This window comes from Canis lupus, chromosome 31 (genome assembly GCF_048164855.1).
Source record: "Canis lupus baileyi chromosome 31, mCanLup2.hap1, whole genome shotgun sequence".
NCBI classification, from domain to species: Eukaryota; Metazoa; Chordata; class Mammalia; order Carnivora; family Canidae; genus Canis; species Canis lupus.
Window position 1 is genome coordinate 27603070 of NC_132868.1, and position 12907 is coordinate 27615976.

Sequence of the window (12907 nt, forward strand, 5' to 3'; positions counted from 1 at the left end):
TTCAGGAGAAACAGTATCTAATAGGTTAGTACAAAAGACCACTAGATGAAACTACTAGGTATGTAGGATACACAGAGATCAATCTGTATTTTTCAGGCCCCTAAACATGGGAACCAGCCTCTTGTCATTTCAGCTTTTTAACTACTTTTCCCAAGCAAAGGGCTTGCAAACTAAGGTACATGTTGGGTACTCTGAAGGCTTCATTATGTTAAAAAAAAAAAAAAAAAACACTATTGGTCATTTCATCAAGAACTTCTAGTGAAGCAGAGCAACATATGCTTTCTTTAAAATACCAAGAATAGGAAAACAGTTACCTAGTATAGAAAAATCACTTTTCCTAATTCATATCTTCCTTTTCTACATTTTTCTCTCTAATGTTTTTGCTGTTTGACTGGGTAAAAAATTAAATTAGATGCCATAAAGCAGTGGTCTGCAGGCTTTTTGGCCTTGGCTCCATCAGCATAATGTTTCTGAGCCCATACACCTATTTTATTCATAAATTATACATATATAAATGTACTATAAATGTATATTTTGTATGTATAAAACCTATACACCTATTTTATTCATAAATTATACATATATAGATATACTGTAAATGTATATTTTGTATGTATAAAACCTATACACAAGTGGACATTTTTAAAACAAAATGTTTCTAAATATGAAAGTTTTAATAATTTCTTCTTTCACCTCCTGTCACTTTGAGGTCAGCTGTCAAAAACAGTTGGAAAATTGGTATACTCCCGCCTAGGTACAATACAGTTTCCTCTGCCAGTCACACTAATAAATACCACATGTGTGTAGGGATTATTTTGCAAGGTTGTTTTAAAGTCAGGCAAACAGCCTTCAGGGGGAAAAGGTCACCTTCCCATGTCTAAAATTAGATTCCACCTTGGCAAAGGAAGGAAAAGAGTACACATCTGTTCCTATTCCTTGGGGGAGGCCCTGATGGTGAAAAAGATGTTTCATTAAGGACCTCTGGTTTATTCAGGAGTAGTTGAAAAATGGTCCTCAACAGAAAGCAGCTCTTAGTGTATGGGGAGGAAAGGCTGCCTTGTGGCAGGATCTCAGGTGTGTATGTCGGGCCATTATCGTCCTGCCTCGCCCTGAGCAGCCTCTGACCTTCTGCTAAAGCCCCATACAGCCGACTGTCCTCAGGACCCCCGTTGCCACCCGGGGATCCCCATGCAGCCCGGGATCTCTGTCCTGATTCCTCAACTGTCACCCCTAAGAGCCCCTTCACGTCCCTGGCATGGCGTGTGGGGCCAGAGCCACAGAAGGGGGCCTGGGCTTTGCCTCCAGGAGCTTGCAGCCCCAGCGGGGAGGCACACAAATAAGCTGCCATGGGATCGATGCTGCCCGGAAGGATGTTCGGATCCAGCGTGCACCTGGGAGACGTGCATGCAGCCTTGGCCGGCGCAGGACCCAGGCAAGAGCCACCGTACGCTGAGGGGAGACCAAGGACCCAGGCTAGAGCCACCGTACGTTGAGGGGAGGCCAAGAAAGGAAAAGAAGACAATTTCACCCAGAATGCGGCGAAAGGCTGGCCGCCACTTGGTCCCCGGGCAGAGCAAGCCCAGGACGCTGCTGTGTCCCCAGGCTGCTGCTTGCAGAAGACGGAGCTGCGGACGGGCCGCGTGTGGCCGAGGAGGGAGAGGCCGGCTCGCTCGCTTTGTTTCTCCGAGGTGCTGTCTCTGGTGTCGTGCATCCAATTATGGTGAAAGATTGGGGAGGAGCCCGTGAAAAAAATTAAAAGGCTGGAAGGAACAATATTTAAAGTGAAGCCACAGCTGCGCCTCATGTTTTTTTTAAAAGGTGAATGGAAATGACTGCTTGAGATAAACTGCAATAAACAGGAAGACAGAATGCCAGCTGCCATTCCAGACAAGAGCTCTGCCCTCCCCACACAATTAGGAGGAAAAGCAGCCGTCGACCTCCATTAACCCTCACGTCTTCCTGCCTGGAAGGGCTGGATACGCTTGAAGAACCCTGTGGAGCTCCTGAACCCTGGAGCCTAGCCTCACCTCGGCCACCTGGGGACGATCGTGCAGCTTTCTGGGCCACTGTCTCCTTTTCTTTCAAGGGAGGAATTGGCCTGGTTGGTCTCAGATGCTATAAATATAAAAATATTAAAGCCTCTTGGCTCCTGGTTCAGAGTCCAGGTTTCCATCCTGTCACCCTGTTAGCACACCTCCATTGGCCAGCCTGGTCAGGGATGGGCTGTTGCAGGTTAGCTGGATTTTCTAGATAAACAGTACGTGAGTTACCTATCCGGGGTGGGGGTGGGGGTATTTTTTTTGAGAGAGAGAGAATTCTTATATATGAGATGTAATTCACATATCATAAAATTTGCCATTCCATACTGTACATTTTGATGGTTTTTAGTATATCCCTAAGTTTATGCAAACCCCTGCTAATCCCAGAACATTGTCATCACCCCCAGAAAGAAGCCCTGTACTCATTAGCAGTTACGCCTAGTTACCCCCTTCCCCCACAACCATTAATCTACTTTCTTTCTTCATAGATTTGCCTGTTCTGGACATTTCTGGCTCTTTTACCCTTTTCTGTACTCTTTTCACAAGCTTATCCCACCCCTCCCTTTAATGTTAACAACAGCTACCATTGAATAAGTTTCTGTCTGGGCCAGGCACTGCGCCAGGCCCTTTCTATACAGTATTTCATTTAATCCTTAAAACAACTTATAAGATAGGTATTAGTATCCCCCCCCCACCTTTTCTTTTCAGAAAAAGAAACTGAGGCTTAAAGTGTTTCTGTAATTTGCACTAGTAAGCATCAGAGTCAAGATGTTAACTTGGGTCTTCTTGACACCAAATGCCCTGAAGTCCCTGCCTCCTTCCTGGTCATGCCTGTGTCTGGCTCGCCCGGATCCTAAGTCCACCCTGATGTGGGAAATTGAGGACATCAGCTTCCTGGAAGTTGACGGAGGTTGCACTGTTTCATAACCATGCAGTAGGTCTTTTGAACCGTTGTGTTCTCACTGTGATACCGAATGACAGTGCTGGTTTTAAAGACTTCTAAAATGTCACCTGTTAGAAAGAGTTCCCAGACAACACTGCCCTGTGTTAAAAAGTAGTCTCTGTAGCCAATCACATGAGAACCAGAAAAAGCTCAAGATGCTTCCGGCAGGGGCGCCTGGGTGTCTCCGTCAGTTAAGTGTCTGCCTTCTGCTCAGGTCATCATCCCAGGGTCCTGGGATCGAGCCCCATGTTGGTCCCTGCTCAGCAGGGAGTCTATTTCTTTCCTTCTCCCTTTGCACACTGTCTCAAATAAATGTCTCAAATAAATGAATAAAATCTTTAAAAACAAAAACAAGATGTTCCCAGCAGTTCCTGTTTTGGATATACCACTCATAGGGGAGGAAAACTTTAGTTTCCAACTGTATCCCCTTAGGGCTTAATGTGAAAGGCTTCCACTACGCAGTCTCTGTGGATTGCACCTGGGGCTCCTGTTACCTTCACCAGAGTTCCCATTCAGCCAGTAATTGGCTACTAAACTTCAGCCCTAGGTGTTAGATACCTTTGTTCTGGTCCTTAACAATTAAGAGTAGTCAGGGATGTTAGGGACACTGCACAACAGCACCTGTGCCCACCTACTTCCGTTTATATTGCCTCCCCATAGCATGAAGAGAAGGAATGCAGTCAATAGGCAAAACGTCCTTAGGGTTAACTAATTTTAAACAAAAATCTATACCCTCTGGACTAGCATCCCCACACTTTTAATGTCAAGCAGGTCTCTGAACTAGGTATCAGAAGACCCTGGGCCCTACAGTATCTTCCCCTCAGGTGCCCATCCTGGACTTTAGGTCTCCAAAGCCAGCTCTCTCATGAGTACTGATGCTGAGCAAGCCCAACCCTGGCCTCAACACTGCCCAACAGCTCAGCCTGACATCTAGTCCAGAGCTGCAAGGATGCAAAGATGAGAGATTAGACAGATCGGTGCAAGGATGCAAAGATGAGAGATTTCAACAACTTTTCAGGAAATCTTTCTGGACTGATTAGTTTAAGTGTCTGACATGGAAAATATCAGAAATACAAAAGGAAAAGAAAACGTCCAGAGAGTATCCATTTAGTAATACAATGGAAAGGTAGTAGGTTATTTAACTTCTGTTTCCACTAAGAATTGAAAAGGTCTTCCCAGGGGTAAAATCAGATGCAAACATTTGAAAAAAAAAAAAAAACCTGCACAGTACTTTTAAGCATTTGACATCCAAAAGTGCACAATTATTTTCTTATAGAATGATTTCATATTTTGATCTTGTGGCAAACCCATGGTTGTTTCAATAGAAAAATAACTGATATCAGCATACTTGTGTTTTCTTTTTTGTTTGTTTTTAAGAAAATGCAATTTGCCTAATGAACAAATAAGTTCTATACTTCTGGTTCCCAATGTTTAAAAGCCTCAGACTCCTCCACAATGGAATGCTGCCTGTAAATGTTAGAGTAAAGCTCTCTTCCTTACGAGCTGAGGACAGAAATAAGAGTGACTTCTGTTTTCCTAAAGGAAGAGTGCTTTTCCACAGGGAGCTCCAGAATCCCAGATGCATTCCCTGGTGGATGCTGCTAATGGGGATGAGGCTGATATCACTAGGCAATAGATTGCACTGAAGCGAGGGCTTCATTAATTGCTTCAAAACAGGCATCCTGGCAAGGCCGGGCGGCTACAGATGAAATCCACCTGGATCCAGAGTGTGGCCATCCACATGGAACAGCTGTGTGCTCAGTTAGGGAAGAGCCGACTCTGTGTTCCATCTAGCTACTTGATCTGTTCAACTGCTTAAAGCCGGGCTTCTCAAAGTATCTGAACCAACAGCATCAGCAGCATCTGGGAACTTGTGAAAAAAATGCATTTTCTCAGCTGCACCCCAGACCTTCTGAATGAGGAAAAATAGTCTGTGTCTTTACAAGCCCTTCAGATGATGTTCATGCATAATCAAGTTTGAGAACTACCAGTGTAAAGAAATTTGTGACAGAGAGAGGGCCACTTGGTACGCATGCCCGGCCTCTGCAATTCTCCACTTGGCATACTGGTGTTCCAGCAACCTCCTGGCATCCTGAGTTTCTTTATGGGCCATGGGGGATCAGCTTATGGAATAATGTGGCCCCAGTTCTTAGGAGGTTTTTCCTCAGTGGTGATTCACATGCACCCTCAAGTGTGCAAAGCACTGACCAGCAGCAGTTGAGCAGCGCAGAAAGGAGGATGCCAGGAGAGGTATCTTCCAGGATCAGAAGCGAACTGAGTACTGAGAAGGTTAGCATTGTAAAAGCACATCCAATAATAAAGGGTTCTGTTCCCTGAAGCAAGTGGAACTGGGGAAGAGGGGAAGGTCAATCCAGGGAAAAGATGGATGACGGGAAATTTGGGGGAAACAGTTTTCGTTCTCCTCATCCCACAGCTGAATCCCATTCAGGCCAGGTTATTTCTGTCCGCAAGCTCACATCTGCCTTTATTCCCATAGACCGGTATGCCATTCACATCAGCCAGGTCCTATGATTTTTCTGGACCAAACTTCTTTACACGTCTTCCTCCTTTGGGAAGTTTAAGGAACTCCTTCCTTTTCATCAGACAGGCCCTTTCCGGCTGCATGGGTTTCATCATCTCTGCAGGAGTCAGAAGGAAACATCTGTTTGCAGTGTCCTGAGTACCAGCTGAGTTTAAGTTTAGGGTGTTATTTCCCAAAGTGTGCTCCTGAGAGGCCCAGTGGCCCCACAGCTACCCCCACAAAAATACAGTGTTTTTAGAAATGCGCAAGATACTCCCAATCTTCCATTTACAAATGTATGTGCAGATTAGCGTGTGAAAGACTGGGTGGCCCCTGCTTCAGAGACCCGAGACACCATGATGCCTCTGGCAAGGTGAACTGGGCCAGAGAAGTAGAAGGCAGGGCCAGAGGAGGGGCCTAGGAATGGTATTGTGTATAGGGGACAATATGACCCCATCCTGAAGAACCCGTGGAAAGAACATGGGGACATACCAGATTTGGAAAGGGACAGTATCTACTCAAGCAGAACAGTATGCTTTTTATTTCTTTTACCAAACACCCCTCTTTGTTCTTATCAAGCCTGGGGAATTGCAGCAGAACAGGGGGCAAGGTGGGAAGGGCTGAGCATCGGTGCTTAGGGTCTGACAGTGCTCAGTGGTCTGTGTTCTGAGATCGTGGCTCACATGGTAACCTCAGAAGCCATAGTGAGTCTTGTCTGCCTGGGCACAGGGGGTGGCAGTAGGGAATTCAGGGACAGGCGAGGACAAAAACTAACTGCCTGTGGCTAGACAATGGTGACTTTCTAAGCACATTTTTACTCTCCTCTTGGTCTTGAATAGGCTGCTTGTCTCACAGTGATGAGCCACTGTTCTTCAGTTGCCTGTTTGTTTTTTGCGAGTGGTTTTACCATGTTTTACCAGGGTAGTTCCTGGAGCCATTTTAGGAATGGACGTAGCTCCACGTGCCATAAGGCCAGCCTACAGTGTAGTTTGAAGTCTGCCTCTCCCTTTTCCTTCTACACTTACCTGTTCCTCACCCTGGGACACATTTGGGCTTTGGAGGTTGGAGGACATCGTTGCCCTACAAGTGTAATTCTCTAGAAAACAAAAGAACTTTGAAACCACACCCACATACACACACACACACACACACACACACTACACATGTGGGCAACTGAAGGGAAAATAATTCCAGTTGTTGAATTTTAAGAGAAAAACTGTTTTACTAATCAGTTGAATCTGGTTACTTGAAATGTTAGGAATGGCATCTGTTCCAAAAGGAAGACTAAGCAGTGATGTCAAGGAGAGAAGATTCTTGTTTTGTTAATATTTGCAGTCATGATTGGGCCTTGGTGTGTATATTTTCTCCTTTTCTGAAAACACATCACACCCATCTCTGGAAAGAAGTAGATCCATAATTCATAAGTCTCACATCATATCTCCAACATGGCGCCCACCGTTACTTGCCCGGACACCTCACTCATCAGTGTGGAAGGACAGAAAGATCTGGCACCAGGAGGATGGACTTGAATCCTAAGTCTTCTAACAGAAGGATAACCTTCCTTTACCCTCCAGTCCCTCATCTTCAAAGCAGGAATTGTTGGAGGATTAACCATAATAGCTACCATTCATCACACATTTACATTACCACCACCACTGCTGCTCAGCAATTTCCATAAATTTCCTCGTTTTCCTCCCAGCATCCAGTGAGATCTTTTACCTCTGACCGAGGAAGGGCTTTCCAAGCACAGAGCTTGTCAACAACACTTCAAAGAAAGCAAGCTACTGACTTAAGGATGTTAACACTTAGATTCAAACTCAAAAGGATGAATCTGCTTAATATAAAAATTTCAAAACTTCCAATCTTTATTGAAAAGTAAAAGAAGTAATTCAGAGAAAAGCAAGTACAGTAACTAAAAAACTTAAGATCACTGATAATCAAAGACATTAACGTAAAAAGAATACCACTTTTTGCCTATCAAAAACAATACCAATTTTTTAAGTGAAAATAGTGTTAGCCAGGATATAGTGAAAGCCACACTCTTTTATGTTGCTGGTGGGCATATGTAAATTGGAACAGCTTTTCTTTGCAATGTGACGAAATGTGCCAAGAGCCTCAACAAATGTTCACACCCAGTTGATCTGGTAATTCCACTTCCAGGAACTTATCCTGAGGAAATAATCAGACACGTGGGCAGGGATTTATGTAAAAATGCTAACTTCTGTGTTATTTTTCATTGGATACACCCCAGATGACTAACAATAGAAGGTACTCCATAGGATAGAATGATGTACAACCGTTAAAAATCGTGTTTCAAAAAATATTAAATGAGAGAAATTTTCAAGGAAAATAAAAAGTATGATCCCCGTTTTATAAAAAGGAAGAAATACATACATAAGATAAAAAACTAAAAAGAAGTATTCTCCACAACCCAAAATGTTAACAGTGATCTGTGTCTAAGCAGTGGGATTATGGGTGTTTATGTTATTTACGCTTTTCTAGATTTATTCATTTGGATACAGAGAGAGAGAAGGGGAGAAGTGTGAGAGATGGTGTATTATAAAACAGTCCTCTTCAAGCTGGTCATGAAATATCCAAGTATAGAGAATTGTAATTAATGTCAACAGAAATATCTTTAAGGCTTTCTCCAATATCTCTAGCTCTAGTGCACCAAGTAAATCAGGAAAGATAGACTTAGAATCAAGGGCACGTTCACACATTTATACCTGGAATAGGTATTTTCTTCAAATAAAACCTCTTCCAGGCTAATGTTGGACATATTGTTGAACATTACTCATTAACACTCATGTTATCTGCTGATTTTATTTTTGGATATTCAATTTCACTCAACAGTTTTCTGACTAGAGAGATTGTTGGGTGAGAATCTCTTTTGTATTTTATATGAATTAAAAAACAGGTTCACTACCTACACTAATTCTGCATAGGAGATATTGGGATTTTGAAATGAACTTATAGATGTCAAATGATACCAAATGGTCCTGTTTCGGCAGAGCCATCACAAGTACCAGCCCTGCATATTTGGGAGAGTGGGTCACTTTTGTTTTTTTGTTTGTTTGTTTGTTTGTTTTTGGTGGGTCACTTTTATTAAGGTTTCCAGCAGCACCGTTGCAAGTGGTTAGTAAAATTAAAGGCCTTGTTGTTTCCCTTTACAACCTTACGGGTTTTTGAGGCTTAGTACTATGCTGACCCAGCAGACAATATATCAGCATGGCATCTGTAACTATATAAAAGCAATCTTTTACTTTGTGGCTGTATTGCACACACACACACATGCACTGGAGCTCTTCAGTATGACACGGTTCCATTGGTACATGCCAATATGGAGAGCTATCCAAATAAACAGATACAGATAGAATCAGTTAAGTGTGAGAGTCGAAAGAATGCTGTGGTTTCCAAAGATTAAAAAATGCAAGGGAAAAGGAGACTGGAGATGAGCTGTCCTTGAACTGTAAGTTCAAAAATCTATTAAAACTAATTATTTGACGCTGGAGCCTGGGCTGCGTATTTTAGACTTGATCTCAGCCGAAAGATCGAAAAGCTCTGGGGATGTGTGTTTTAAAGACTGCAGGAGATTCTGATGCAACCAGTTGAAGCCGGGCAACTGAGAACCATGATCTTAGCAGCACTACTGTCACGTATTTTACTCTGCTCTGGTTAATATGGTACCCACTAGCTACCTGTGGCTGTGGAGCTCTTGAAATGCAGCTGGTGTGACTGAGGAGTTGAACTTTTAATTAATTAATTTTTAATCTAAATGCCAATAGTCACATGTAGCTAATAACCTCCATGTTAGAGCAGCCTGAACTTAAAATACACTGCCTTCACTTGGGGGTAAAATGAGGCTGGTTTTGAGCCCACCCATCCCACAGATTGTGCGTTTTGTCACTGACAGTGATGCTCGGATGATGGCTCAGAGCTTTCACATGCAGCTTCTGGGTACTGGTGGCAACAGATGTGGCTCCTATGGGGGAAATCACGGGCCATCTTGCCTTCCAGAGCCACATTCAATCATGTGAGCCTCATTTGGTAATATAATTTGCTCATCATCATCATCATCGATGTCAGCCCCCCCGCTCAGAACATCCAGTGGTGCTTCTCCCATCCTTCATCATCCCATAGAACAGAAAACCAGGCTCTCATTTTAACCCCAGGATTTCTAACTCATTATGTTTGTTTTTGTAGTTGTTTTATTTTTAACTAAGGAAATCATTTCTAATCTTCTCCCCTGTTGTTTAAAGGGTTTGAAAGTTCAGCATGGTGAGTTTTTATGGGACTTTTATGGGAAGCCAAGTGTTGTAAACATATCCAAATTATCACAGTAGTATAGCTTCCCACATCCTTTTGCTACGCACACCGACCTGACTTCCCTTCAAAATATGAAACAGATGGGCCCAATTAGAATTTTCCAGCTACTCTAGGCCCTGTGTAAGGGTTTCTCATCTTCTGAACCTGGTGAGATCAGAACTCTTGAACAGAAGCAGTAGTTCCCGTCAAGACTGCGAGCTAGGTGCAGGCAGGGGTTACCGATTGTCCATCCCGGGCTGGGTTTGGCGTCATAATGTGGCACCTGCCATCTCCCAGAGGCTTGGTGCATATTGGTTGAATGAATTAATATTCTTGCAATAGAGAAAGTGGGCTGCAGGGACAGTATAAGGAAGAGAGAAAACAATATCTAGGGAAAGGCCACATTTGGGATAAAAGTGATTTGATTTTGGGCAAAGTGCTTGCCCTCCACTTTATTCTTTCATATCTAGTAGGTAAGAAGAAAGATTCCAGCACCCAGTAATCTAGTTCTCTCCCAGTGACGATCATTTAGTACCCCCATGGTGATTTCCTAGACCCGTGATCATGAAAGACTCTGAAGAACTGGAATTGCTTGCGGAGGTGAAACCAGGAAAGATTGGATAAATTTCAGCTCCTCATAATTCTCATGCTCTTGTGCTGTGGCCTATTCGTGTTTCATCTAAGGTTGCAGTTCTAAGAATCTTAGCAGTTAGACCGGCTATGGTTGTGATGTATCTGCCCGCTTATCAGCATTTTTTATTTTCCTGAAATTTTAGGCACAGAAAAATGAGAGAGAATCTATCCGACAGAAGTTGGCACTCGGAAGCTTCTTTGATGATGGCCCAGGAATTTATACCAGCTGTAGCAAGAGTGGGAAGCCAAGCCTTTCCTCTCGGTGAGTGTTCTTTTGAGTTGATTTTCTGATATGTACCTAATGGATTTTGTCATCCAACTATACATTTAATAAAAGATATCTTTTAAGCCCTTGAGTGTTTTTCCCCATAATACTACCAGCTTTATTTGAATTCTAGACAGCCCCCCCCCCCCACCTATTGGGTTTGTTTTTTGCTTTTTAGTTTTTGCCCAACCACTTGAGGCCATATTTCTATATTTCTTTTTTTTTTTCCCTAAACACAACTCTGATTTTGGACTGTGATGGGGGAATCAAGCCACACTCTTAATCAAGCCGGCTGATGCTTAGAGAAGTGTGGCAGACCACCAGAATTCCCATTAAGCAGTCCCAAAGCATCCAGCATCCCCCCCACCCTTTCATTTGATTGCAGTGAACACTGGTAACTGAGAAATACAATTCCCACTTTGATCATTCGATGTTTATTACAGTACTTAACCTGTCCTCCAGGCATTTTTCCTTTATCTTAATTTATTTCAGGATATCATTGCTCATTTATTGTAATTTATTTCAGGATACCATTGGTCATTTGCATAGCTTTTAATTCCAGTTGAAATATATTAAAATTATAATTTTACCTAGAAAATGGGGCTATAGACCAGAGCTTCCCAAACTTTAATTATGTATATGAAGCACTCCCTGTATAAATACTGGCTGTGTTTACCATGTTAAGCCAGGTGTGGGAGCACATGATAGCATTCATGCATTTATTCAACCAACGGATTTCCACTCTCTCCTCCCTGTATTGCCCAGAATTAGACACTTTAATGTCTATTTAAATCTATTCTGTCTTTCAATAAGCCTTGTCCTCAGTCTCATTCTTAGAGACTCACCTAAATCAGCAAAAATCAGAAAACACGCACATACTCCTATGCACATATAGGAGTTACCACTGTGGGTTCATGAGTGGAGACAGGAGATAAAGAGTCACAGCCTCTCCTCCTCCACCAGGTGCCAGCCTGGTCTCCTAGGATTCCCTCACTTTTCTCACGTGTCATTCCAGAGCTGGAAAACACCTGTTCCTCCCCCTCCCCCCAACTCCCGTAGGATGTGGCAGGAGGAGCTCTGGTGGCCTGGAGACTGAGGATTAGTCCTAGTCATTTTCTAATTTTGAGACTCTTAACAATTTTGTTTTGCCAATGCCTCAGTTTCCTTGTTTTTGTAAAATGAGGAGATGTGACCATATAGATCTCTATTGCTTTTCTTTAATATTCCCCTAAAGCATCAAAAAGTTTTCTTCTAGATACCCCATCTCTCTGCTCAGCAGAGTCACATTCATCTGGCCCAAATGGGGGGTTTTGTTTTTAAAATCAAAGTTGCTGGGAATCCCTGGGTGGCTCAGTGGTTTAGCGCCTGCCTTCCGCCCAGGGCGTGATCCTGGAGTCCCAGGATGGAATCCCACATCAGGCTCCCTGCATGGAGCCTGCTTCTCCCTCTGCCTGTGTCTCTGCCAATCTCTCTCTCTCTCTCTCTCTCTCTCTCTCTCTCTCTCTGTCTTTCATGAATAAATAAAATCTTTTTTAAAAAAAGTTACACACTCACATGCATATATGGCTCTGAAAATAATAATAACTACAAGATGTATAATAACAACACAAAATTAAAATTACAGTCCCCTGTCCCATCTCTCTCTATCGTGTCCCACTCACCAGAAACCGTAACTTTTAACTCCTTGGCTGTTTCTTCTGGTAATTTACCTGTATATCTTTAAGTTAGTCTTTGCTTTAAATAACCATATATTGGGGTTGCCTGGGTGGCTCAGTCAGTTAAGCGTCTGCCTTGGGTTCAGGTCATGATCCCATGGTCCTGGGATAGAGCCCCATGTTGGGCTCCCTGCTCAGTGGGGAGTCTGCTTCTCCCTCTCTCTCTATTCCTACCCCCTGCTGTGTGCACTCACTCTCTCTCTCAGCGAAGTAAATAAAATATTTAAAAAGTAAATAAATAACTACTACCAATTATAGAAGATTGCAATTCATATCTTTTACAGCCCTCCCATAGACATATCATTATAACTCCCTCATTCTCTATAATTATTTTATAATTTGGGGTCCAGTAACAGTTCATTCTTTACATTATGAAGATCGTTGATTACACTGAACCATGTCATAAACTGTGATTACTTGAGAAACATTATTGTTTGTCTTGAAATGAAAATTGCCTCATTTTTCCCTTTGCCAATCCGTGGTTTT

General features: G+C 42.9%; 1 protein-coding gene across 13 annotated transcripts in view; it reads left to right on the forward strand.

Moving 5' to 3' along the window:
- Positions 1 to 12907, forward strand: part of SCHIP1 (schwannomin interacting protein 1) — a 716991-nt gene that overhangs the window by 677915 nt on the left and 26169 nt on the right. For 12 of the 13 annotated variants that reach the window (XM_072807877.1, XM_072807882.1, XM_072807883.1 and 9 more), the window contains one exon: positions 10585 to 10703. In XM_072807877.1, coding sequence (XP_072663978.1) covers positions 10585 to 10703 — 119 coding nt within the window. Of the gene's footprint in view, positions 1 to 10584; positions 10708 to 12907 lie in introns of all 13 variants that reach the window. The other variant, XM_072807889.1, reaches the window with a different exon arrangement.